The sequence below is a fragment of the Miniopterus schreibersii genome (assembly GCF_964146895.1).
Source record: "Miniopterus schreibersii genome assembly, chromosome: 2".
Taxonomy (NCBI): Eukaryota; Metazoa; Chordata; class Mammalia; order Chiroptera; family Miniopteridae; genus Miniopterus; species Miniopterus schreibersii.
Genome location: NC_138102.1, coordinates 148,323,478 through 148,349,779, shown reverse-complemented (window position 1 = coordinate 148,349,779; position 26,302 = coordinate 148,323,478). Strand labels below are relative to the sequence as shown.

Below are 26,302 nucleotides of genomic sequence, written 5' to 3'. Positions count from 1 at the left end.
GAGGAATTACAAAGTAAATGATGTGGACTGTCTAGTACAGGTGCTTTTATTCTTTATTGTCATACCTGATGGGGGTAATTTGCATTTGAAAACTTGAATCTTAAGTAGCCACAACTTGAAAGTAGCTACCAGAGTGAATGAGCAGTTTTATCATAGAATTTTTTTCCATAGGTTATGCTAAAATTAATACTTACTGGTACTCTTGCTCATCTTGACCATAACCAGGTGGCAGTGAATATTCAGTTGGAGCATATTTGATGGACATCATGATCAAGTGGAATTTATTTCATAGATGCAGGGATGGTTCAACATCCACAGATCAATCAGTGTGATATACCACATGAACAAAATGAAAGATAAACATTATATGACCATATCAATAGATGCAGGAAAATCATTTGACAGAATTCAATATCCATTCATCCACTCATGATAAAAATTTTGAACAAACTGCATATAGAGGAAATATACCTCCACATAATAAAGGTCATATATGACAAGCCCACAGTTAACACTGTACTCAGTGGCACAAAGCTAAAAGTTTTTTCTATATCAGGAACAAGACAAAGGTGCCCACTCTTACCACTTTTAGTCAGCAGAGTGCTGGAAGTGCCAGCCAGAGCAGTTATGCAAGAAAAAGAAACAAAAGACATCCTATTGGAAAGGAAGAAGTAAAGCTGTCTCTATTTGCAGATGACAGGACACTATATATACAGAAAACCCTAAAGAATCTACCCCAAAATGGTTAGAACTAATACACAGATTCAGTAAAGTTGCAAGATACAAAATTAATATTTGAATAGTAAGTTGCATTTTTATACACCAAAAAGAACTATGAGAAAATGAACTTAAGATAATCCCATTTATAATAGCATCAAAAAGAATAAAATACTTAGGAGTAAATTTGACCAAGTAGGTAAAAGATCTGTATACTAAAATCTATAAGACAGATGAAAGAAATTGAATAGGTTAAAAATAAATGGAAAGACATTTTGTGCTCATGGATTGGAAAAACTAATATTGTTAAAATGTCCATGCTATCCAAAGAATCCACAGATTCAATGCACTTACTATCAAAATGCCAGTGTCATTTTTCACAGAAATAGAACAAACAATCCTACCATTTGTATGGAATTAAAAAAGCCCTCAAATAGCCAAAGTAATCTTGAGAGAAAAGAACAAGGCTAGAGACTCAGTTACTGGTTTTAAACTATGTTACAAAGCTATAGTAATCAAAACAGTATGATATTGATATAAAAACAGACACACAGATTAATGGAACAGAATAGAGACCTTAGAAATAAAACTGTTTATATATGGTCAATTAATTTACAACAAAGGAACCAAGAATATACAATGGGAAGAGAACCGTCTCTTCAGTAAAGTCTGTTGGAAAAATTGGGTAGCCACATACAAAAGAATAAAATTGGACCCCTATTTTACACTATAAGCAAAAATCAACTTGAAGTGGATTAAATAAAGACTTGAACATAAGACCTGAAACCTTAGAAGTCCTAGAAGAAGACCTAGCTCCTTGACATTGGTCTTAGCAGTGATTTTTTTGGGATTTGACACCAAAAACAAAGGCAAAAAAGCAAAAAATAAACAAATGGGACTACATCAAATTAAAGTTTCTGCACATCAAAGGAAACCATCAATAAAATGAAAAGGCAACTTACAGAATTGGAAGAAAATATTTTCAAGTCAAATATCTAATAAGGGGTTAATATCCAAAAAATATAAGAACTTATACAACTCAATAGGAAATACCCAAAGATTTATTTAAAAATGCTCAGAGACTGAATAGACATTTTTCCAAAGAAGGTATACAGATGACCAACAGGTAAATGAAAAGTTTCTCAACATCACTAATCACCAGGGAAATGCAAATCAAAAACCACAATGAGAGGTCACCTCACACCTGTTAGAATGGCTCTCATAAAAAAGATAGGAGATAAATGTTGAGGAGGGTGTGGAGAAAGGGGAACCTTTGTGTACTGTTTTGGGAATTTAAATTGGTATAGTCATTATGGAAAACAGTATGGGAGGGGTCCTAAAAAAATTAAAAAATAGAGCTACCATATCTTGTAATCCCACTTGTAGGTATATACCCAAAGGAAATGAAAATAGGATCTTAAAGAGATAACTGCACTCCCATGTTCATTGCAGCATTATTTACAATAGCTAAGACATGGAAACAACCTTGATGTCCCTCAACGGATGAATGGATAAAGAAGTTGTGGTGTATATACACAATGGGATATTACTTCAGTCATGAGAAAGAAGGACATCCTGCCTTTTATGACAGCATGGATAGACCTTGAGGGCTTTATGCTAGGTGAAATAGACAGAGAAAGACAGTACTGTATGATTCTCTTATATGTGGAATCTAAAAATGCAGAATTTAGCCTGGCGGGGCGTGGCTCAGCATTTGAGCATCGACCTAGGATCCAGGAGATCGCTGTTTGATTCTTGGTCAGGGCACATGCCCAGGTCGCAGGATCAGTCCCCAGTTGGGGGCATGCAGAAGGCAGCCAATCATGACTCTCATCACTGATGTTTCTATCTCTTGTTCTCCCTCTCCCTTCCTCTCTCTGAGATCAATAAAGATATAAAAAAATGAAAATAAAAATGCAGAATTTACAGAAACAGAGATGAGAAAGGTGGTTACCAGGGGCTGGGGATAGTGGGTGGGGGAAAAGAAGAGATGTTGGTCAAAGGGTACTGAGTTCCAGCTATCAGATGAGTAAGTTCTGGGGATCTAATGTACAGCATAGTGATTATAGTTAATAATAATTATTATATACTTGAAAGTTGCTAAGAGATCTTAAATGTTCTCACCACAAAAAAGAAATGGTAATTATGTGAGGTGACGCAGGTGTTCGCTAACACTATGGTTGTAATTACCTTGCAATTTTAAAAAGTAGGTATATATCTTCATTTTATAGAAGAGACTCAGAAGTTAATTTTCTCAAGGACGTATCTACTTTTCACTACATCTCCTCTTCCAAGTCTTACCTTTCCACCATCCCAAAATGTGTTGAAAAGATGATTCATAGCTCTGATCTTCAAAACTTAAAGTTTTTGAGGAGGTGTTCTATCTGTTCTCTACGGTTAGAGATTCTCTTCACCACCTCACACTCTTTTACTGTTCTTATATCTATTTTCTTCTTTCTTCATTTCTTTTTGTTTTTCTGTCCTTGATACATTTGGCTTTTCAACAAGAGTAGGTATCACAAGAGTAGATATCATCTATGTTGCTGTTCAGGGGATGGCTCTTCTTTGCCACAAAGGAAAAGAAAAGAAAAAGGTGTCTTTGTGACAAGTTTCTTTAGAGCTTTCCCAGGAATCAGGATGCTAGAATTCGGTATATTAAATAGGAAAGATGGATTGGATTTTCTTTTTCTGTCTTACGTTGTCAAGGGTATTTTACCCCCCTGAAATACCGGCTTGTTTTTCTTGTCAGGTAGACATGAAAGAAGAGCAAATAGTACTTGCCCATCCAAGTCACTGTGAATATTTAAATAATGATATGTGAAATATTCATTTCCCCTGAACTATAATGCCATGTAAAGAAAGTTACAACATAAAATTTTGTGACATATGTTAAAATATATTTAGTGGGAAATAACAATGGATTTTAGATATTTTTGTCTGACAAGTTTACATAGATTATTTGCATTTTTGTCTTAAGGTGGAATCAGAATTTCAGAATTTTAGATCTACAATCATTTTATGTATTTGAAAAGTGCCCCCTCATGTTGTCTTTTGCCCAGAGTTACGTGGTAGCTGTGGCGAGCTTTATTGCCTAGATTTCCTGATCTGGTGGAGGACTTTTTCTTTTAAACATTGTGGCTGCCCTCGTATAGGAAGTCAAGGGCTGTTTTTCAGAATTTAATTTCTGCTTTTAGAAGTTAGTTTTAAATGAGAGTTTTTCAGATGTACAGATTTAATGACAGATGAGAAGAGAATTGAGTTATAGAAGATTTTGCTTCCTTTATTACTAGAGATAACTTACAGTGTTTGCTTTGTTTTTGCTATATAACTTTGTCTTCAGAACAGATACCCCAAAATAGTGAGGTATACTTTTTATTTGATATATTTGTGTGTGTTTTTCTTTTAACTTTTTAAAAACCTTTTAAACTCTATTACTAAATAAAAATAAAGGTATTACTGATACATTTTTAACTTTATGTATGGGTAGGGCTTTGGACTTAGATTTAGGCTTCTTCAGTAGCTGTGGAATCACTCCACATAGATGCATTGTTATTATCTTCAGTAAACATTATGGATGGCAAGCCAGTAGTTTGGTGAATTGAATCCTATGGAAGGAGGTCAAGAGCTTTTTTGTTCTAGAAGACGTAGTTTTAAGTTTCAGCTCAGCATTTACTAGTAACTGTGGGAAATCACAGGGTTTTTTTTAACATTCAGTTCCTTGGCTACTAATGTTGAGGTAATCAAGTCTAGCCTCATTCATGGAATACCATTTAATTAAAATACTTTTGGGGAGTTTGCATATACAAGCACTTTATAAGTGGTACTGTACCATAACCTAGGGATTACTGGCCCTGTGATCCAGAGGAGATATATTTGGGATCCAGTGATGTGACTTTAAAGAAGAGATGGGGACAAAATTAGAGGTGAAGGGCCTAATTGATGAAAATATATGCTAATGAAATTGAATGGAATCAGAGAATTATAAGGGCCTAAGGAAAGAATTTTTCTAATTTTTGCCTTACAACTTTTACATCTTATTATATAGCATAGGTCTGTTAAAAGTATTAGGAGAATCGTGTGATCTAGAAAAAAAATTTTATTTTCTTCATTTTTATATTTACCCCATGAACTGATCAATCTTCAAATATATTTTAGTTTTTATAACAGAATTATAGCAATAAATATGGAAAATAAGGAAAAACTAGAGTACCAAGCATTAGATGCTAGATGCTTTCAGGTCTCTTACCTTTCTTGACTCTCACAACTTCTTTGTAAAACAGTGAATATTGTTAATTAAATTTTTTTAAAAATTATAGTTAACATACAGTATTCTAGTAGTTTCAGGTATACAACATAGAGATTAGACATTTATATAACTTTTAAAGTGATCACCCCAATAAGTCTAGTAAAACAGTGAATATTATTTATCCCCATTTTCTAAATGAGGAAACCAAAACTCACAATGTCAGTTTTACATAAATTATATATAAAATCATTTATCTAGTTACAGACAAACCTGGGTCTCTCTGTAACTTCATATCCCATTTCTTGTTAAGTATATTATATATGTTTGAAGAATGTAATTGTAGTATCAAAAAATGAAATTTAAGCCCTTGCTGAACTGGCGACCTTTTGGAGCATGGAACGATGCTCATCCAACTGTGGTGACCTTTTAGAGCATGGGACGATGCTCAACAGTTGGGCATCGTCCCATGCACCAAAAGGTCGCCAGTTCAGTTCCCCATCAGGCAGGGCACATGCTTGGGTTGGGGACTTGATCCCTAGTAGCATATAGGAGGCAGCCGTTGGATGTTTCTCTCACATCAATGTTTCTCCTTTTCCCTTCCTCTATCTCAAAATCAATAAAAACATTTAAAAAAAGAATCTCTTTAAAAAAATGAAATTTAAGTTTATTGATTTTGTGTAAAGAGTAGGATTTATATAAATTATTACAACTTATAATAATAGCATACCTGGATTTTTCTATTGCATTAATTAGGAATTTACCTTGATAAGATTTTGCATTTTTTATTTCATTGAATATAATTAAAGATCGAAAGTTGAAATCTATATGATGTTTTATGTGTTCTAAATACTATTAGTATATTAGTTCATTGTCAGTGTCTTTTGTTCCTTAGATGAATTTCTGAAGTTTTATGTAAATGGAATTAAAAGATCTAATCTATATGTCCCAGAGGAATTGCTATTTAAAGAAATTCAATGTTGAATATTTTTGGAAAAGCAAATAAAGAATGTACTTGTTCTCTATATGTATTTGAAGGCTTATATGATTTTAAGTGTAAGTGGGGTGTATTTCATGATGTATTTGAAGTTTAAAAGCCCTTGAGGGTTGTAACAGAACTGTTCTTTTGTTTTTATTAGGTGTTAGACAAACCCAGTAAGCTAACTCAAAAGGAACTTGCTGAGGCTGCAAGCAAGTGGGCTGCCGAAAAGCTCGAGAAGGCAGATGAAAGTAACTTACCTGAAATTTCTGAGTATGAGGTAAGGCATAATTTCTCCTTTATGTTTCACATTTGAGAGTTTAGTCTAGATTTTAAGTTATGGGCAGAAAATATTTGGTTCTAGAATTTTAAAATATATTTGGGGGAAATATTCTTATGGATTATTAAAATTTATCACATTCAGTAATTGTATGAATATGAGTGACTCTGAATTCAACAATTATACTATATCAGTGTCTCCAATAGTTTAGAAGCGTAAGGATAATATAAATATGGAATAAAAGGAAAATGCACTATTTATATGCTTCTTTTATGGACCTTGCTGTTAAAAGTATCTCTAGAATTCATGCTAAGCCACTAGTGATAAACCAGTGAATTCAGAACAGAAAACTAATTAGACCTTGGGTCTTGGGCTATATTTATGTTGCATGTTCTAGTGTATGCAAATTATATCATTAACATCCCAAGAAATGAAATTATGCATTGTTTGGGCTACCTGTGACCTTTGATGAATCTTGAGTACCAAAAGGTGAGAGCATTTTTGGGTCTTTAGTATACTGTTTCTGAAATGTTTGTATTATACTTGAAAATGAACTAAAAAATTTATAACTTATAACATCTCTAATAGGGAAATATAGATGTTTTATGGGCAAAATTAAGCTTTTAGAATCAGGATTTGGTGCTTGAGGAATTATTTTGGCATGACAGGCAGAGAATATAAGAATCTTTGTACCATGACAAATTATGTTTCTTTGGAGGAGATTTATGGCTTTTCAGTATGTTTTGGATGCTTTTCATGGAATATCCTTTGATAAAAGGGATCAAGCACTGGAATTCAATATACAATTTATATACCTATGTGCATCTTCATAAACTGTGGAAAGATCCTTTCCAAAATAACTAATGTACACTGCTCCTAGAGAGGACAAACCAGTACAAACCAGACTTTGTCTGTACTTACGCAAATGGAGACTTTCTTTTTATGTCATTTAGATAACAATTATTCTTAATTAGGTCAAGGTTTTCTCATTATTGTAGCTGTAAAATAGATATTTATACATATTCTTGAATAAGTTGTTCAAAAACATCAAGCTGTCTGTCCCTCTTTGGTACCTTTCCGGTACTATTTAAATGCATGAACAATACAGTGATACATTTAACAGGGTCATTTTGCTTATTTTCTTTGCTAATTTAGAATAATGGTTTTTATATTAGTAATAGATATAAATGCTTCAAAATTGCTGTTTTGGAGAACTGATAATTTTTCTCAGAATACTTAAAGTCAAAAACCTCCAAAACACTACATTGTTGTTCATTAAATACTTTATCTCCAATTAGCAAGGCTTATTAAGATATATTTATTCTATCTTACTCATCTCCATCATTTTTTAATCTCTTAAATTAAAAATAAAATCTCACTATCTACCTTTCCCAGATTTTAAATATTCTACTTATTTTCCTTTATTATTGCTTGACTGGATCTTGATTCTGAATAGGCAGTTGCATTGGGTCTAGAAAGACTTTTTTTAAACCTCCTTATTTTTTTTCTAAAACATGCCCAGAATTTCCTAGATTTTGAATTAATGAGAAGTAAATAACCCTAAAAATCTATAAGGAATGTCATAGATCAAACATGAGCAAGGTGAGTGAGATCTGGATTGAGATTACTTTAGTGTGTTCGCTGTTTTATATCATTAATATTGACAAGCAGCTTCAAGTTCATAGCATTGCCTAAAATGTTTTTCAAGTTAAAGTGATACTTTCTCAAGCAGTTGGGAATTTTTATTTTATACTCTGCTTTTTATTTAAATATTTTATACTGTTTTTTGTTTAAAAACTTAATTCCACCATATCTTGTTAACGTTTTGCTCAGATAGTTAACATTTGTTCTTTTGTAGTTTTAAAGTAATTACTCATTTCAGTGATCCATGCTCTTTGAAATAGAGTATTTTGAGAATTTTGACCTCAGTTCCGTAAATTGTGGCTGATTTGAAAGAATAAGCTGGAAGGAGAAAAGGACTTTGATGCTCCGGAAGAATTTGATATAGTACTGTGTGTGTGTGTGTGTGTGTGTGTGTGTGTGTGTGTGTGTGTGTGCGTGTGCGCACACACAGGCATGTGTCCACACTTAAATTTGGTTGTGACAGTATTTTGTATTAACTATTTAAATAGTGGTCTGTGTGCTTCAGAAACATTACATAGGTTCATTTTTATGAGTACAGAGAGATTAAATATTTAGGTTTCCAGTTTATCTTCTCTTACTGCCAACCAATATAGTTTTAAGCAATTTGGTGGGGAGACCAGGTAGTTTATAGGTGAAGTCCAATGAAATTGAAGATACATTCAGTGATATACTTAAATATTCAGGAATGTTGTAGTTATTCCTCTGTTTAGTTTTATAATTTTACCTTTTGGCCACTAATAGAGAGTTTCCCAAGGTATTTGATGAAATAGTAATTCTAAAGGGTCCTAATGATCTGGAGAGAAAAAAAAAGATTCTGTTAGCCAGTATGTTTGGGAATTGCTAGATTTAAAAGAGTTAGGTTGACTTTGATAATTCAGCACTTTTCAGAGCTTTTAATATGTTAATGTGCTCATTCCTGGTCTGTGAAAGGAGGATGAATAATAAAGTTTGCATAATTTATCAAACGTTTATAGAATTTTTTTCACAATGCATATTTTAGGGTTAGTGTTTTAAGGCACATGTTTTCAGAACATAATACTGTACTGGCTTTCTCATAGTTTACTTAAATTCACTACATATTCATTCTTCATCTGCTTGTGTCAAACACTGCATTAGAGACACCATCCTAGCCGCCAACCAGTTTACACTCAAGTTTTATAGAGATATAATTTACTGTCCTGAAATAAATGGCTAGGAGAGTTTTGCTTTTGGCTGTGAGAATGAAAAGCATATTATGTAAAGGCTATTAGAATGTCCCAGTAGAACAGGTGGTTTTTTGCTGTAGAAGAAAATTTAATTAAACATTTTTATTCAAATGTGAAAATGTGAATTATGTTTTTTTCACATATAAGGTGTCATTTTCTACTTCAATATCTTTGCTTATTCTGTCCCCCGTGAAGAATGCCCATCTTCATGGTCCTCATTCAGATTCATTCAGTGCAATCAGTAGCGTTTGAGAAAACAAGACTCAAGATCCTTCTTGATTCCATTTTCTTCCCCTTCCTATTGTAAAATTTTATGGCATTTGTGTTTCTCTGATGACCTTATGTTGCCTTTGTTAAAACAATTTTTTTTACTTGTCTAGTTCTATATATTGACTATATCTCAAGCACTTACCTCATTTTCTCTACAGTACCTTGGATAATATATATCTAATTAATTAAACTGAATTTAATTACTAATAAGCTTTCCCCTCAGTTTTATTGAGATATAATTGATATGCAGAACTATATAACTTTAAGATGTACAGCATGACTTGACATACATATATATGTATGCATATTGTGAAATGATTGCCACAATGTGTTTAGTTAACATACATCATCTCATGTAGCTACCCCCTAAAAAGGAAAAAAAAAAAAGTTGTTTCCTTGTGATGAAAAGTCTTAGGATTTACTCTCTTAGCAACTTTCAGATATACCATACATACATCAGTGTATACATTCTTAGTACTTGTTTATCTTCTAACAAGGAGTTTGTACCGTTTGACCACCTTATCCAATTCTCCCTCACCACTCTCACTCCCACCCCTTGCCTCTAGTAACCACAAATCTGGTCTTTTTTTCTATGAGGTTCTTTTTCTTTCTTTTTGAAGATTCCATATAAAAGTACGATCATACAGTGTTTGCCTTTCTCTAACTTTGCTGTGTGAATGGGACATGTGCTAAATTTGGATAAATGCTGCCAGATTATTCTCTAGAGAAGCTGTGGCAGTATACAACACACTAGGGTTGGAATGCCACTGCTTTTACTGGTGAAAAAGTACCAGTAATCAGTATATGTCTTATGACTTCTCTAAACCTACTGCTGTTTGCCTCAACTTCAATCACTAAGTTTTTTATAAACTTGTAAGAAGTACATGTTTCTTATTTCTTCCCTTACCTCCCATCCACCTAAAATATTCAACAGTAAAATACATGAGCTCAAACAGTTTACTCTAAGTTACTGCTTTCTGCGAGCTATATGAAGGCAAGAACTTTTGTCCCTTTTGTTCATTAGTATATCTGTTGTTCCTAGAGCAGTGGTTGGCATTTGTCATATAGTAAAGTTTTGTAAAAACTAATGAGTATAGTTAAAATAAAGTCTTTCCTCATTCATTTTTCTTTTTATCAAGTGTTTTTAGAAAATACAATAATTGTCTGTAGGCTTTTTGTGGGATAATTTATTCATTAATGAATTGTTCTCAAATAGACGTGATCATTATTGCTTTTGGGAATTATTTCCTTTTTATTTGCTTCAGTAAATTCTTAGGCTATAGGAGCCAAGGTGGTAGTTTTAACTTCTGAAAATAGAGCTCTTTCCCATGTTCCTTTTAATATAATTGTTTATGTATACACACACCCCTTACTTCCAATTGGAATTTTTCTCGTCAATGTTTCTTAAATAGATTACTTACAGAATAGTTACAGGACAGAGCCTTCTAGCTCTGTCTTAGTATAGCATGAAATATAATTTTGGAATGAAATAAGCCTAGAGACTTTGTCTTACCTAAAATTTTAAAAATGATCATTTCCTCTTTAATTCTCCTTACATAATGCAATTGATGAAAGTGTTTTCTTAAGACAGGTTAAATTTAGCATGTTCTCTTGATACAGTCTGCCAGTTAGTGCCTATACAAGTTATCTGAAATGCTATATGTCCTTTACGAACGCAATTAAAGATTTCTAATTCCTCTTAAAGGCTGGATCTACAGCAACATTGTTCATTGACCAGCCAGAAGAACCTGAGTCAAATGCAACAGACGGCATAGAATTATATGAAGACAGTCAGCTAAACAGTCGCTCCAAAGCAATAGCATCAAAAACCAAAGAGATTGAACAGGTGAGAATCCAGTCTTCTTACAGTATATAATCTTTTGTTCCTGTCACTTTGCACTTGGTATTTACAGTAGTTATTGAATAGATATATTTTATTTTGTCTTTTTCCACTTGTGACTCTGAAATTAATTTTAAAAATTATAAAAATTGTTTGGTTTCACAGTAATTTTGAAACCAAAATTGGTTCCTGAGCCCTATTTACTTGTTTGGTTCCTGAGCCCTATTTACTTGTTTGTTTTTTTAAATAAAAAGCAAGCTTCTGCCTGGCTGTGTGTGGCTTAGTGGTTGAGTATCGACCCAGGAACCAAGAGATCACTGGTTCAATTCCCAGTTAGGGCGCATACCCAGGTTGCGGGCTCTGTCCCCAGTAGGGACCCTAACTGGAGTATATGATTATATGATTGCAGAGAATCTTAGTTTGTTGTTTAGTACCAATCATTGTCAACCATTCTTAAACGTTGTATTAGTAGATACATTGTATCTACTAATAAAATCAAAATCAATACAATTGCAGAGATATGCCTGAAAATATTTTTTAAATGCATTATTCATGGTATTCCTCAAATCACAGAAAATTATCATTTGTGTGGGAAAAAGTCTTCTTATTTGGTGGATAATAACTAAAAAAAAGAACAAGTACTCTGAAGGCAAATTTATTTTTGAAACCTCTGGCTATTTTAGAAAGAATACTATTCTAACATAATGCTATTTTATGGAAATGCTGATATTTCTACCTATAAGTATGTCTCTGTTGAAATAAGGGTTGATTATATATTTATCTGATAATTTATAATTAAAATGTAGATGGGAATCATTTTAGATCCAGAGATGGTGCCAATCAGATGTTCTAAAACGTGTAAACATGGAGAGTATTAAGAGACACTTGATCAAGAGGGTTATTTTTTTTATTCTTTCTTTTAACTTAAAAGGACTCAGATCAAATGTACATTTATTTTAGTAAAGACATTTTTTTTTTTCTTTAGAGAGAGAGGAAGGGAGAGGGAGAGAGAGAAACAGCTATTGGTTGCCTCCCATATACACCCCAGACTTGCCCTGACTGGGATCAAACTGGAGACCCTTCAGTGCACAGGATGACACTCTAACAAACTGAGCCACACCGGCCAGGGCTAGTAAAGATATTTTTTTATAGCCACTCATATCTATGCCAGTCTTGTTGTATTGAATAAATTTTATTTCTTAGCCATCTAGGAACCCCTTTACTTACTCTAGTTAGCTAAGAAAAATCAAGTTAATTTACAAGTCATTTTGTTGCTTGTCTACATCATTAGTCTTATGGTTATCTAGATCAATCTACTTAATATATAATTTTTAATTTGAATTTGAATTCTACACTTTCACCATTTTCGTGACCATTTGGGCTGCATTTAATTATAGGTTTTTAGGTGTTTTAATTTTTTTAACTTCTTCTTAAGGACATGGAGGTTTTATGTTAAAATTTTTTTTAAAACTCAAATATACCATTGCTGTCATCAGTCAGTAATTAATTAGTGTTTATTGAGCTAATGAGTTGTACAGAAAATGTTTTCTTCAGCAAATAAGATGTGATATTTAATCAGTGTTCCTCCTGTGGCCCTCTTTCAGTGTATAGTTTCAATCACCATCTAAACAGCTGATAGTTCCCAGCGCTCTCCCTAGCTTTTGCTCATTCTCTCTCAATATATAATAGGATATATATTTTTTTACTTTTAAAAGAAAAAGGCTAGAAGAATGATCAAATGTACCATCTTCCTGAAATGGTAACTAGATTTGGGGACATGGAAAAGAATTAGCTTTTAACGCATGATGGATTAAAATGAAATTAAAGTAGTCGCAACTCTGTTGTTGTATATGCATGATCTAAGCATTTCATACTACCCTTACATAATAGGAACATTCTTTGTTTTTCTTTTTTTATCAGAGCAAGTAATAAACTTCTTAAAACTGCAGCCCTCACTACTATCTTGTCTAGACATCAAGTCTACCCTACTTTATTTAACAGCCCATTACTACCAACCACTTGTTCAGGCTTTACATATATAGATTTAGTAAAATATACTCACATAAGTTTTACCTCTGAAAAAGTCTCATTCCCAAAACACATAGAAAATATATCACTTATTTTGGCCAAATTTCAAAGTTTTTGAATGTTATAATTTGTCACTCAGATTCTGGTCATGCTCTTACTACAGAAGCTTGTTGCTGAAGTAAAAGTGTAAAGTTTTCATTTTAAGGGCGTTTCACCTGAAAACTATACCATAAAGCAATTTGTAGCATATTTGAAATGTCAAATCCAAGCATCTCAATCTTTAAAGATAAGTTGTTTTATACCTGATATAAACCTATAAATATGAAAATCGATGACTCTGTTAAGATTATATGTTTACATAAAATATAAAATTTGACAGTACAGGTAACAAGCCTAATCAGAACCATACTTAAAATGCTACAAGTACTGGAAGAGATGAGGCCATCTTGGACCTTATTCCCAGGGATGTCATTACTTTAAACAAAAAGTACCCAGCTATAAAGCAGTCCTGGCACAGGTGTTTCCCATCGCATAAGCTGAAGTATGACCTTCCTTCTCTCACCTCTCCTCTTCCTCCACTGTCTACCGGTGTTAGGTAAGGATTTTCTCTAACAGTTTCAAATTACTATCCTTTGCTATTCAGTTCCCCTTTTGTAAGATGACAATTTTATTTAGTCTGAACACTTTGCATCAAGGACATTTCTAAATACTGTACCGTGGCAGAGTCAACACTGGATGCCTCCAGTTAGTGTTTTAACTTCTCAGAGCCCCTTCCCTCCTTTGTTAATGGGATTAATTGCACATTCTCCCTCAGAATTATCAATTTTATGTGAATGCCCTTGTATGTTGAAAATCACTATCAAAGGGGTTATGGCAGTGTTAAATATTACTTTTGGAATATTGACTACTTTGAGATTACTTCTTAAGAATATTTTATAGCAAGTTTCTTACATAGGTTTAATGGTGAGAGGCTATTTTCTCCTCAGTGTCAGGGTTGGGGCTGTTTACCTCTTGTCCTTTTACTTCTGTTCTTGTTTTTTCCTTTTTCCCCTTCATTTGTTCAAAATGAAATATAAACATAATTTTATGATGAAATATTTTGTTTATTTTGGGGGACTTTGTAATTTTGCTTTTACATTTTCCATTTGGCTTGTTTTTTATCTCACTGGTCCTGATCTATATTTCTAGACATAAGAAGTACTATAAATAGTTTCCTTTGCCTTAGAATTTCCTGTTCTTTCTTCCCGTTCCTAAAACATAGATTGTTCTCATATTTTCTCTGTCATTTCTCATCCCTTGTTTTTTAGATGTAATCCTACCTATAACATCTGCTGTCTTACCTTTTTTCTTCTTACCTGATCTCAGAGAGAGAAAGGGAGGGAGAGACTGAAAAAGAAAAACATCAATGTGAGAGAGAAACATAATTCTGTGGCCACCTTTACACACCCTGACCAGGGATCAGACCCTCAACCTAGGTATGTGCCCTGACTAGGAATTGAACTCACAACCTTTTGGCATGCGGGACAATGCTACAACCAACTTAGCCACCAGGCCAGAGCTGGATATCCTTTTTTGTAAAATTACCTGTTCAGTTTCTTGCCCATTTTCCTATTGAGTTGTCCTTTTTAAAAATTTGATTTGTAGAAGTTCTTGATATATTCTGAATACAAGCCCTTTTTAGTTATGTGTTTTACAGATAACCTATTATTTTATGGCTTGCTTTTTTATTCTTTTGATATCTTTGTAGGAATAAAAATTCTTACTTTTAATGTAGTTCAGACTTTTCAGTCTTTTTCTTTATTATTTGTCTCCTATTTAAGATATATTTTTAAACCTTCTGGAAGATTTTTGTTTTGTCTTTCACATTGAGTTACAGTCCATCTGAAAATGATTTTGTGTATAGTGTGTATTAAATATAGCAGGGATCAAGTTTCATTTTTTTCCATGTGGACATCCTTTTGACCCTGAACCATTTGTTGTAAAGACCATGAATTCCCCACTGCTCAGCATTGACACCTGTATAACAAATCAGGTGTTCTTATATATGTGAATGTGTTAGTTTTGGCATATCTTTTTTGTCACCTTACTTTTAGCCTATCTATATTCTTGTACTTAAGGGATTTTTCTTGTAAGCAGCATAAAGTTGAATTGTTTTTTCATCCATTTTGATAAAATATGTCTTTTACTTGAAGCGTTTGGTCCATTTACACTTAATGCAATTACTGATATATTTATGTTTTTCCTATTCTGTAGTCCTTTTTTGCTCCTTTTTCCTTTTTTGAATTTTAAAAATTATTATTTGTTTTCATACAGCCACATTTTCTTGGTAGTTATACATTTTTTAAAGCCATGCATCTTTGACTTATTAATTATATTAATTAATTAATATAAATTAGTATTTTTACCTGATGATTAATGCAGGCACCTTAGAGCAGTTTTTTTGGAGAGAGAAAGAGACATGATTTGTTGTTTCACTTATTTATGCATTCATTGGTTGCTTCTTGTATGTGCCTTGATGGAGGATTGAACCCACACCCCAACCTTGGTATATTGGGATGGCGCTCTAATCAACTGCGCTACCTAGCCAGGGCTACACCTTAGAGCATTTTAACTCCATTAAACATCCTCTTGATTGATCCATTACTGTATATGTTTTCCTTTCATGTATATTTAAAACCCCACAAGATAACAGTATTTTTTATTCAGTTAATATTTATTTAGGTTTATTTAAATATTTGCCCTGTTATTTTCTTTGCTTCTTATGTCTCTAACTTCCATCGAAGATCATTTTCATCTCCCTAAGAACAATGACTAGACTCCACACTATGGAGTTTCATATAGCCAAAAGAAGGATTTATAGAGAATTGCCACAATGCTGCTACATTATTTTAGTAGTTAGAACAAGTAGTTTAGGAATTTTGGAGTTAAGAGGATTTGACTTGAATCCCAGTTCAGCCACTTACTGTGTGTTTTTGGGAAAGTCACTTTCTGAGCTGTGCTTTGCTCACTACTCTTAATGGAGATAGTAATATTACCCACTTCATAATAATGTTAGAATTAAATGGGAATGTATATTTAAGTTGCCTAGGATATTGTCGGTAATCAAAATGGCTGCTATTACTGTTTTGTATTTTTTTTCATGGTAGATGAAAGGTATTTAAGTCTTGTGTACTTACAAGGTTTTTGTTAGCTAGCTTGGAATCCCAACTTAGAAAAATAAGGCCCAAACTCCAACCAGTAACTTAAAAGTCACACTAAAAAATAATCTGTTCCTTTGGTAATCCTTGTGTTTTGAATTAATCTTTGTGAATAGATTGAAATTATAATTGGTGTGATTAAAACCAAGAGGGAAAAAAATGACTCCTCCTGTTACTTTCATCTAGTGATCCCCTCTTTACTAGAAGTGAAAGGTAAAAGGCAAAGTAAATTTTAAATAACTGAAATGTGTAGGATGATGATAATATAGTGCTATATTGTTCCCTCCATTTATTTGTGATGGTCATGATTGTATTGAGGCTAGTAGGACTTGATTTTTTTTAAAAATATTTTTTTATTGATTTCAGAGAGAGGAAGGGAGAGAGAGAGAGAAACATCAATGATGAGAGAATCATTGATCAGCTGCTTCCTGCACGCCCCCTGCTGGGAATCCAGCCCACAACCCGGGCATGTGCCCTGACACGGGGTATCCAACTCTGACTTCCTGGTTCATAAGTAGATGCTCAACCGCTAAGCCACGCTCGCCGGGCAAGGACTTGATTTTTGTTCATATACCTTTTAAAAATTAGTTTGCTTGGGAAAGGCTTTTAAAATATATAACAACAATGTTATATTTTGGGTAGGGCTTTTGCCTTTTATTTATTATTTTATCCATATAATCCCCATGTTAGATTGATAGGAAATCTTTTATTTCAGGATAAATTTGAAATAATCATTTATGGTATGTGAATTCAAGTTACAAAGGTTTTAAAACATTTTTAAATTTAAATTTTTAAAATTCCATGTCTACAAATATGGTGGTCACCTGTTGCCCATTAAACCACTTCTTTATGTCAATTTTTCCCCCAAACTTTTTCCTAAACATATACACTCCATTGTCTTTTGCTGTATATAGACTGTATTGAATTGAAAGTAAATAAATTTTAAATTTAAAATAACCTCTCCATTGCCCCTTCACAGGTTGTCATAAAGATCCAAGTTTTTACACCAACAATAATTTTAACATCAATCTCAATATATATTTTAGTTATATGTGGTAAATTTATGAGAAATCCTCTCAATCTTGTGGACTCTAAAGACCATAAAAATCAATAAATTCAATCAAATAAATTCAATAAATTTATTTATTGAATTGATATTTCTATCTTTAGGCTATTTCTAACTTTGAAGATTATCTCTTTTCATTAGCTTTATTGGTATAGACACACACGTACATACACACACTTCTTTTGAAGGTCCTCAATTATAATTCTTGCCCAGGAACTTTGACAGTTTTATACTGCATTGATTTCTAATTATGGTTTGCATTGTTCTGCCCTGAAATTTTTTTCTATTATTAGCATCTTTCATTGGCACTGTTTGAGGAGAGCTAAGGAGAAAAGCTGCTTGTGCTTATTTCAACAACTATTATGCTGCATGTGTTTTTCATCATCCCTTTATTAATTATACCTACAGTCCAGAAGTTACAGGTCAGATGGGTCAGGTGAGGTCTTAGTAAAGGAAGAAGCAGAACCATTCATTTGGTTGCAAAAATACAGCCAGATTTTTATGGTCTTTAGAGTCTACAAGATTGAGAGGATTTCTCATAAATTTACCACATATAACTAAAATATATATTGAGATTGATGTTAAAATTATTGTTGGTGTAAAAACTTGGATCTTTATGACAAGCTGTGAAGGGGCAATGGAGAGGTTATTTTAAATTTAAATTTTATTTACTTTTAATGTGCAGTTTCACCATAATGTGTAGATATTGATTTTTTTTAAATTTATTTTAGCCCGGCCGGGCATGGCTCAGCGGTTGAGCGTCGAACTGGGATCCAGGCGATCGGGGTTCGATTCCCGGTCAGGGCACATGCCCAGGTTACGGGCTCGATCAATGACTCTCATCATTGATGTTTCTATCTCTCTCTCTCCCTCTCCTTTCCTTTCTCTGAAATCAATAAAGATATATTTTAAAAAATAATAAATTTATTTTAAAACAATCTATCTGCTTAAATAAGTTATGCTTTCTGAGAATTTACAGTTTTCTTTAGAGCTAGGAAATTATAAAGTGTTATTTCTTTGAATTTTGATTATTCCCTATTTTAATTTTATGTACTCTTGTTCAACATAGGTAGTTTTTTTTCATTTCTCTTAAACTTTATTCTTTCATCTTTACTACTTTTTATCTGAAATTATGAGTATTTTGTTCAGAACTCTAAGTGTTCTTTCAGTTGTCTTTAATTTGCTGTTTAACCTATCCATTGAGTTCTTCATTTCAGTTGTATTTTCCATTTTTAAAAGTTCCGTTTGTAAAAATTGGACAAATTGGTTTTCTTTGTAAATCTGCCTAGAATTAGGTTTATTGTTCATGTTTTCATTCTCTCATTTCTTTAAATATCTTATTTTCTATAACCAATAATTTTAATATCAAAATTCTCAGGGCTTTAATCCAACTGCTGTTTCTGCTGACTCTTGCTCTCAGTAGCATGTTCCCTCATATAATATGTATTTTGGAGTTGTGAGCTTATATTTAGAACTTAAAATGTATATGAAGGTAGAGGATGTGCTTATGAATTCTTAGAGGAAACTATGTCCATCACCAGGAGCCCAGATCAAGGCAGAGAAGTTTCCCTGTCATTTTCTTTTACTGACAGGTGATTTTTGTTTTTTTGGCTTTTTTCCTGATTCATCTTTTCACAAAAATGTTAGCTTTATGCGGAGGCCTCAGATCCAATTGTATCTTGAATGGGCCAGAGGTCATGTCTCTCATTCTCCACCAGGCTCTGAGTTCTAGGTTCTTTGGGGCAGCAATGGCCCATGATATTAGCTTATCTCACTGGTTTCTTTCTGCTGCTGCTTCATTTATGACTGCTGACAATTCCTCTTACTTTAAGAGCTTAGTTATGCTTTTAAAAGAATGTATTTCTGAGTTTTTTGTGGCAGGAGAGTTTTCTGGGAAATAACTGTATTATTTTGCCCTGTCTTCATTTTACGTGTTTAAAAAGCTCAGTTGACCTGTTCAAGTTTATACTAGAAATAGTAGAAAATTGACTACTCCTTACTTATTATATTAGGCTTATTTGCCTTGAAACAGAGATTTTTAAAAATCAGTTTTAGTTAGGAGAACCAAAGAGGCTTCAGTTTGGAAGTGACATTTACTTGGACCCTTAAAATTCAGGCAGGCATCTCCTAGGTAGACATAGGAGATAAAAAGGTTGTAGTGAGTGACATGAACATAAGATTGAAAATAGGGAACCATTGGGAATAATGAGCAATTACAAGTACTTTAGTTTGGGTAAAACCATATCTTCCATGGGTATTTTTTAATCTCTACCCCATATGCTCATTCCCCTACCCTACTCCTCAGTCACAACATTTATCACTATGACTTAATAGAGTAGACGTTGATAAAGTCTTATTTGTTGTGGTATAATAGAAGGATCTTGAGTAGTGTTGAGTAATGGGCTCAGGGACTTTCTCTTGATTTAGTAGAAAGACTTTGGAAATACTCTGTTTTAACTTCAACTGGTATACTGCAGCTCAGTGCTGTCGTTAATCATCCAGATTAGTGCAGACCCCACAAGTTAAAGGGCATGGTCCCCGACAAGGCTGCCTTTACTTCAGACGTCTGCTGCACTCTGGGAGTCCCCAGGCCACTTGCACTTTGACCACCTGGCTACAAATTTTGGGGTTCCCATGATCCCCATCAGGTCTGATAATATGCTTGAACAACTGACAGAACTCAGGAAAGTGCTATACTTAAGATTACAGTTTTATTGTAAAGGATACAAATCAGGAAGGAAATGTTTCAACCCCAACTGGTACGTGGCAATTCAGTTCTGGCATTAACTGGAGTTAGTGAATGCAAATCCTACAAGTTAAAGGGCACAGTCCCCACGTAGTAAATGAGAAACTAAGGTAGTGTGAGAAAAGGGTGTGATTATAGACTGTAATTTACAGAAAGTTGTTGGTAGAGAAAAGATAGTAGAGAGCAAGCCCAAGATAGTTTTCTATGGATATGTGGATTTTCTATGGATATGTGGATTAGAGCCACATTGTTGAAAAATTTAAATGCTAAATTAGAAGAGAGTGAATTGTGTTAACAGGCAGTATGGTTTGTGGATGAATTTCAAATACATGAGAATTAGGATCAGGATGTTTTTTAAAGATCAGTTTGGTTGTACAAAATGTTTGGCTGCTCTTCAGATGAAGGATGAGAGCCTGAAATAGGTTGATGGAATCAGAAATTGCGAACAAGTACATGGGAGTGTGTGGCAGAAGAATAAATACAACCCAGTGACCTATTTACTTGTTTTGACGACTTGTGAAAGGGTAAGGGTAATTTGACAGAGACTAAAGATAAAAAACAGATGGAATAATTGATGAAGCCAGAAGGGCTATCGGTGGTACAGATAGAGGGAATAACCTTGAAAATTTAGAGAAGTCTTTTTTTGGGACTAGGACAAAGTAGAATAAAGTGACAGAACTTTCGAGGTGGAGAAATGATAAGTTTAGGAGAGAGGCAATTTTGCTAAAAGTAAGAGGAAATGGGATAGGGAGGGGAGAGTCCTATCAGCAGTTAGAGTTCCTGAATTGGGCGTGGAAAGGGCTTAGAACACCCCATAGGTGTATATTGATATGGAAGTCAACAGGAGAGATTAAAGATTAAGGAGGTCATGGTGGATCAAATAATTGCAGTTTTGGATGTTTTCCAGCAATTCACAGCAGCATCCATTGAGTAAAAGTAGAAAAGGCAAACCAGACTGTTTATCCATAGTGAGCCAAGGAAGAGCACCTCAAATGTTACTGAAGCAGCAGAAAATGCTCACCAGTAAGATGAGAAGGTGATCACTTTATTGGGGAAAAATTAACGATGCAAACTTACTCTCTTTTGTCTTTAATTCAGGTACTTATGTGCCAGGAAGTTTGACTAGGTCTATTGACTAGGTCTATTTTTGAGCAGCTACATACTGTGCAGTTCAGAATTAAAGAGGCGAGTGAAAAAAATTAAACTTATATCCATCACTCAGCATAGCTGTTGATCATGATGCATTGGGGGTTGGGGAAGGGGGCTCTAGTTTTTAGTGTTTTTGAGATGTCTTTCTAAAAAAAAGCACTAAGGCAGGAAATGGCCAATATATTTTAGGATTTTCCACTTTAAAAGGAACAAGCAATAGTATTTTTAAACAAAGTTTAGATTTCAGTGCTCTAGAATGCTTTGAATCTAGATCTTCCTATCCAAATGGAATGTTGCTATGGTTATTTCCTGACTTTCAAACCTGTTAAATATAATGGTTTCTCTGCTTGAAACCCTCCAGTGGCTTCCCATTATATTTAGAATAAAAATCCCTAGTTTTTTACTGTTGCTGTAGAGATCTGCTGGTCCTGTCTACCACCTCTCCCTCCAGTTATCTTTCATAGTACTTATAGTACCCTCATGGTTCACTGTGCTGCAGTCAGACTGGCCTCTCAGTAGGACATGCTTCCCCCCTTCTTGGTGACCTCTGTCGATGCTGTTACTTCTGCCTAGAATGCTCTCTGGCTTCTCACCTCTCAGACCCCTGCTTGAATGTTCCCCTGAAACATTTCCATATCCCCCTTAACCAATCCAAGTAGTTCCTCCATCACTGAACCTACTTTATTTCTTTTGTAACACTTATCACAGTTATACATGTTTATGTGTTTTCGTACATTTTATTGTTAACTTTCCACAAAAAAAGAGAAAGCTTCCCGAGGATAGGGACTATATTGTTTACCATTTGTGCAGGGCTGGTTCATAGTAGGTCCCCAAATATTTGTTGACTAGTATACCCTCAAATGTTTGTTAAGTGAATGGTTTCTGAATATTAAGTACTTTATGTTTCTTCTATCACATAATCCTCACAAAAGCCATGTGAGCTAAGATACTGTTACAATTCCCACATTGGAAATAAGGCAACTGGGACTTACAGAATTATGTAATGTGCCCAGGGTCACACAGTAGCCCAGGCCTAGGGGCTCCATTACCATAAAATCTAGAATCTCCATCACTCTGCCCACTCTGCCATATTCTCCTTTCACCCCATTAATAATTTAAGTCCTTTCATACGTATTTTAAACAGACAAAATAAAATTGGACATTTAAAATGTTTATGGACCGACCTTCCTATAGTAGTTGCATCTCTGGGAAATTTTTTAAAAAGGATTGAAGGCAAAGAATGTTTTTCTGCAGTTTTGAAGATTGAATTATATTAAATTACATTTTCTTGTTAAGTATTAATGAGAAATTATTTCTTTTGTAGAAACAAAATAAAAAATTATGTAAACCTATGGTAATTTTTTACATTTTCTCCTTCCTTTTTTTTCTTTTTTTAAGCCTCACCTGAGGTATTTTTTCCATTGCTTTTCAGAGAGAGTGGGAGAGAGGGAAGGAGGGAGGGGGAGAGAGAGAGGGAAAGGGGGAGAGAAATGTCAACATGAGAGACACATCAGTTGGTTGCTTCCCACACGTGCCCCTACTGAAGTCGGGGATCGAGCCTGCAACTGAGGTACGTGCCCTTGGCTGGAATCGAACCTGGGACCCTTCAGTCTGCAGGCTGACGGTCTAACTGCTGAGCAAAAACAGCCAGGGCTCTCCTTTCTTTTTTGACATACCTCTGGATATGAGTGGCTCATTCCTCAAGGTCAAAAGAAGTTGAATTTTATTGTGCAAAGGACTTGAGTTTGTAGCTTTTACTGTATAATTATATCCATATGTAGTTTGAAGAGTAAGAAAATGTAGTTTAATCTGACTTCTATGTAGGTAGTTTTGAGTGTGTTCAGTATGTGAGGAGAGTGCTATATTCTTTTTTTTAACTGAAATACAGGATATTATAGTCAAAATTTGGCTTTTTTTTTAATCCTCACCCAAGGATATGTTTATAGATTTTAGAGAGAGGGGAAGTGGGGCAAGGAAAGAGAGAGAAACATGGATGTGAGAAAGAACATCGATTGGTTGCCTTCCACACGTGCCCTGACCGGGGATCGAACCCGCAACCTTTTAATACATGGGACGACACTCCAACCAACTGAGCCACACTGGCCAGGGCTAAAATTTGACTTTTACAGTTGTATTTTGGTTACAGTTCTAATTTAATATGGCTTCTTTTGTCTCTAAAACTGAAATAACTTAAATGCCATTAAAGAAATAGAGTACAGAATCCAGTTGCTACACAATTGATCTCCATGGGATAAATACTGGCTCGAATCACTGGGGATGATTCAGTGTTTGAGGAAAATTTTTACAGCTTTCCTGTCACACCTACACAATGGAGACAGAGGCAGAACTGGAAATTTTCCTCTTGTTTTATATGTAATATTATTCACATTTTAATTCTTTCATCTTAGTGTGCAGTTGTTTTGATTTCTTAAATAGTGTCTTCTTGAATGGTACAATTTCTGGATGAGTTTTGTTTTGAGTTTTGGGTTTTCTTGTTTTGTATGTGTGGTTTGTTTCTGTTTTTTTGCAAAAGACAATATATATTTTTTTGACATTTTAAGACTTGTCTCTTTGTATAATAGTCTTCAAAAAAATTTTTTCCTCCCTTGGTGTTCAGTTTTAGTAATGAAAACTCTGTGAATGTACAGTGAGGTAAGGTAATTCTAATTGAATTTTATTCTCTTCCTACACTGTGATTATCTTCCAGGGGGAAAAACTTTAGACCAGATCTTTTTGACTCTGGTTAGAAGATTTGATTCCCACAGAATAATAGAATTTTGTCAATCTGTGCAGCAGGAATTGGGTGTTTTAACCAAGATGTGGTCTGTGTATTGGATTGAGGATCACTTTACACAGTCTATAGAAAAAACATTTTGCTAAGCAAACCTTCAGCAAGATTCTGCGTATAATTTTATACAAGAAAGTCTTATTTGTCAAAAGCAATTCTGAGCCAAGGTCTTTCCATTTTGAATAAAAGTTGAGGTGACTGTATATTTAGAAATAATAAAATTATAATACTTTTCAAGGTACTGTGTTTTAAGGCTTTTCATTATTTTGAAATGACTATAACATAAACTTTCTTCCCTACTTGATTTGAGAACATTACTTTGTTATAGTTCACTTCCTTGTAATGCTAAATCAAGTAAAAACTTAATTATGATCTTTACTTGATAAAGGAACAATATTTATTGACAGCCCCTGTGAACAGATTTATTTACTAATCTCAGAGAATTTACATATGGGATCAATTGGATAGGATGGCCAAAATTGTCTAATTAAAGTTTGAGCCAAGGCCAGGATATATGATTTTAAGCTTTTAAGTTAATCAGAGATAATTAAAGATCCATTTTGTTCCCAGCCTTATACTTAATGGGAGACAGTTACAAAGGAAGCAAAAGAAATTGTATTTGCCCTCAATATAATGAAAGAGGTAGACAGAAAGAAACATACATTTCTTAAGTATTTTGAGTAACCTGGAAAAATTGATCTGGAAAAAGTTTATGCAAGATATCTTGAACAAAATTCTGAAGCAATTGAAGTAGTAGAAAAGCAGCTAAGGGGATTCAAATGACATACGAGAACAGGAAAAATGCAAAAAAATACATGATGGATGGCATTTTGGTGGGTGATAAGAATATTTTAGTAGCTCAGATTTTGTTGAAGAATTTAATTGTGTCAGATGTTGGAAGCCAGAGCAGCAGTGTTCTCTGAGAAGGGTTTTTCCATCTTTAGGATGATGGCATCTATGAATAGGAAAGTTTAGAATATAAAGACTAGAAGCTAAACAATTAGGAACAGGGTTGTATTGTTAGTTCCACACTGGTATTGTGACTATAGAAATAGCAATAAGGAGGTGTACAGCAGAGTCAGATTTCAGCCCTGTGATACCTCTGAAAGCATGTAAATAGTCCCTTTAAAAGTAGAATAATTTAGTAATTAATTTTTTACAAATGATTTCATGACTGCCCAGGAAATAAGTCCTAGTCATAAATATTAATTCCTGGACTTTTAAACACTATAACAATGAAGCACACTGAACTCTCAGAGAATGAAGCCACATTTTGATATTTCTGCTTTTTTATGACATAGACACTGAAAATATATATGAGGAGAGGAATGGTTTAATGCATTTTTCCAGGATGTGTTTGTATGAAAAAATTCTGCCTATGTTGTATCTATGTGAGCACATGGTAATTTTGCACGAAGTAAGGTTAAAGGGGAAGCCACAGTCTACTGTTTCTTTTGGCTCTTGTAGTAAGGTGGTCAGCCTTTTGACCCTTACTTTATCTGAACCAATTCAATGTCCAGTGCTGCTAATCCAAACAAAGATTTTTTTCCTGGTTTTCTCTGTTATTCTTACCTAAAATATACCAATCATTCTGGTCTTAGTGATTTTGTCAACAAAAAAGTTAGCAATTTAGAAGTACTTTTAAACCAATAAGCCAAATTTTAAAACACCATTTTAATGAATGTACTACCTATTGAACATACCTATGGTAAGTTTCATTAGACCTTCAGGATTCTCTAGAATTCATAGTTATATAATTTTTTGCCTTCATAATTCAAATAAATAGAAATACTTAGTTGTATTAGTAATACCAGCTTACCCAAAATTATCTGCAAACATTACCAAAAAATTTAATTTGACTGGATTCCTGCCTCAAGTCCTTAGCTGTAGGAAATTCCGTCTTCAAAAAGGCTTTTTGAGGACCAGATTTAGATCTTCACTTACTAAAATTTAATAATACAGTCCTTAGTGATCAACATCCGGTGCTTATCTTGGGAATAAAATGGAAGTAGCAGCATAACTGACGGATGGAATGATGACAGCATGTGATTCTAGCGTGTGTCTGTTCACTTGTGTGCACAGTATTGTTACAAGTATTTCTCTGATTCTTGGAAGGAACTTCAGTATCATTTGAGACGACATTAATATTA

The 26,302-nt window shown here is 33.9% G+C and overlaps 1 protein-coding gene across 8 annotated transcripts in view; it reads left to right on the top strand.

Moving 5' to 3' along the window:
• Window positions 1–26,302, top strand: part of PPHLN1 (periphilin 1) — a 95,453-nt gene that overhangs the window by 53,025 nt on the left and 16,126 nt on the right. For all 8 annotated transcript variants that reach the window (XM_081129404.1, XM_081129400.1, XM_081129399.1 and 5 more), the window contains 2 exons: window positions 6,100–6,219; window positions 11,044–11,184. In XM_081129404.1, coding sequence (XP_080985530.1) covers window positions 6,100–6,219; window positions 11,044–11,184 — 261 coding nt within the window. The remainder of the gene's footprint in view (window positions 1–6,099; window positions 6,220–11,043; window positions 11,185–26,302) is intronic.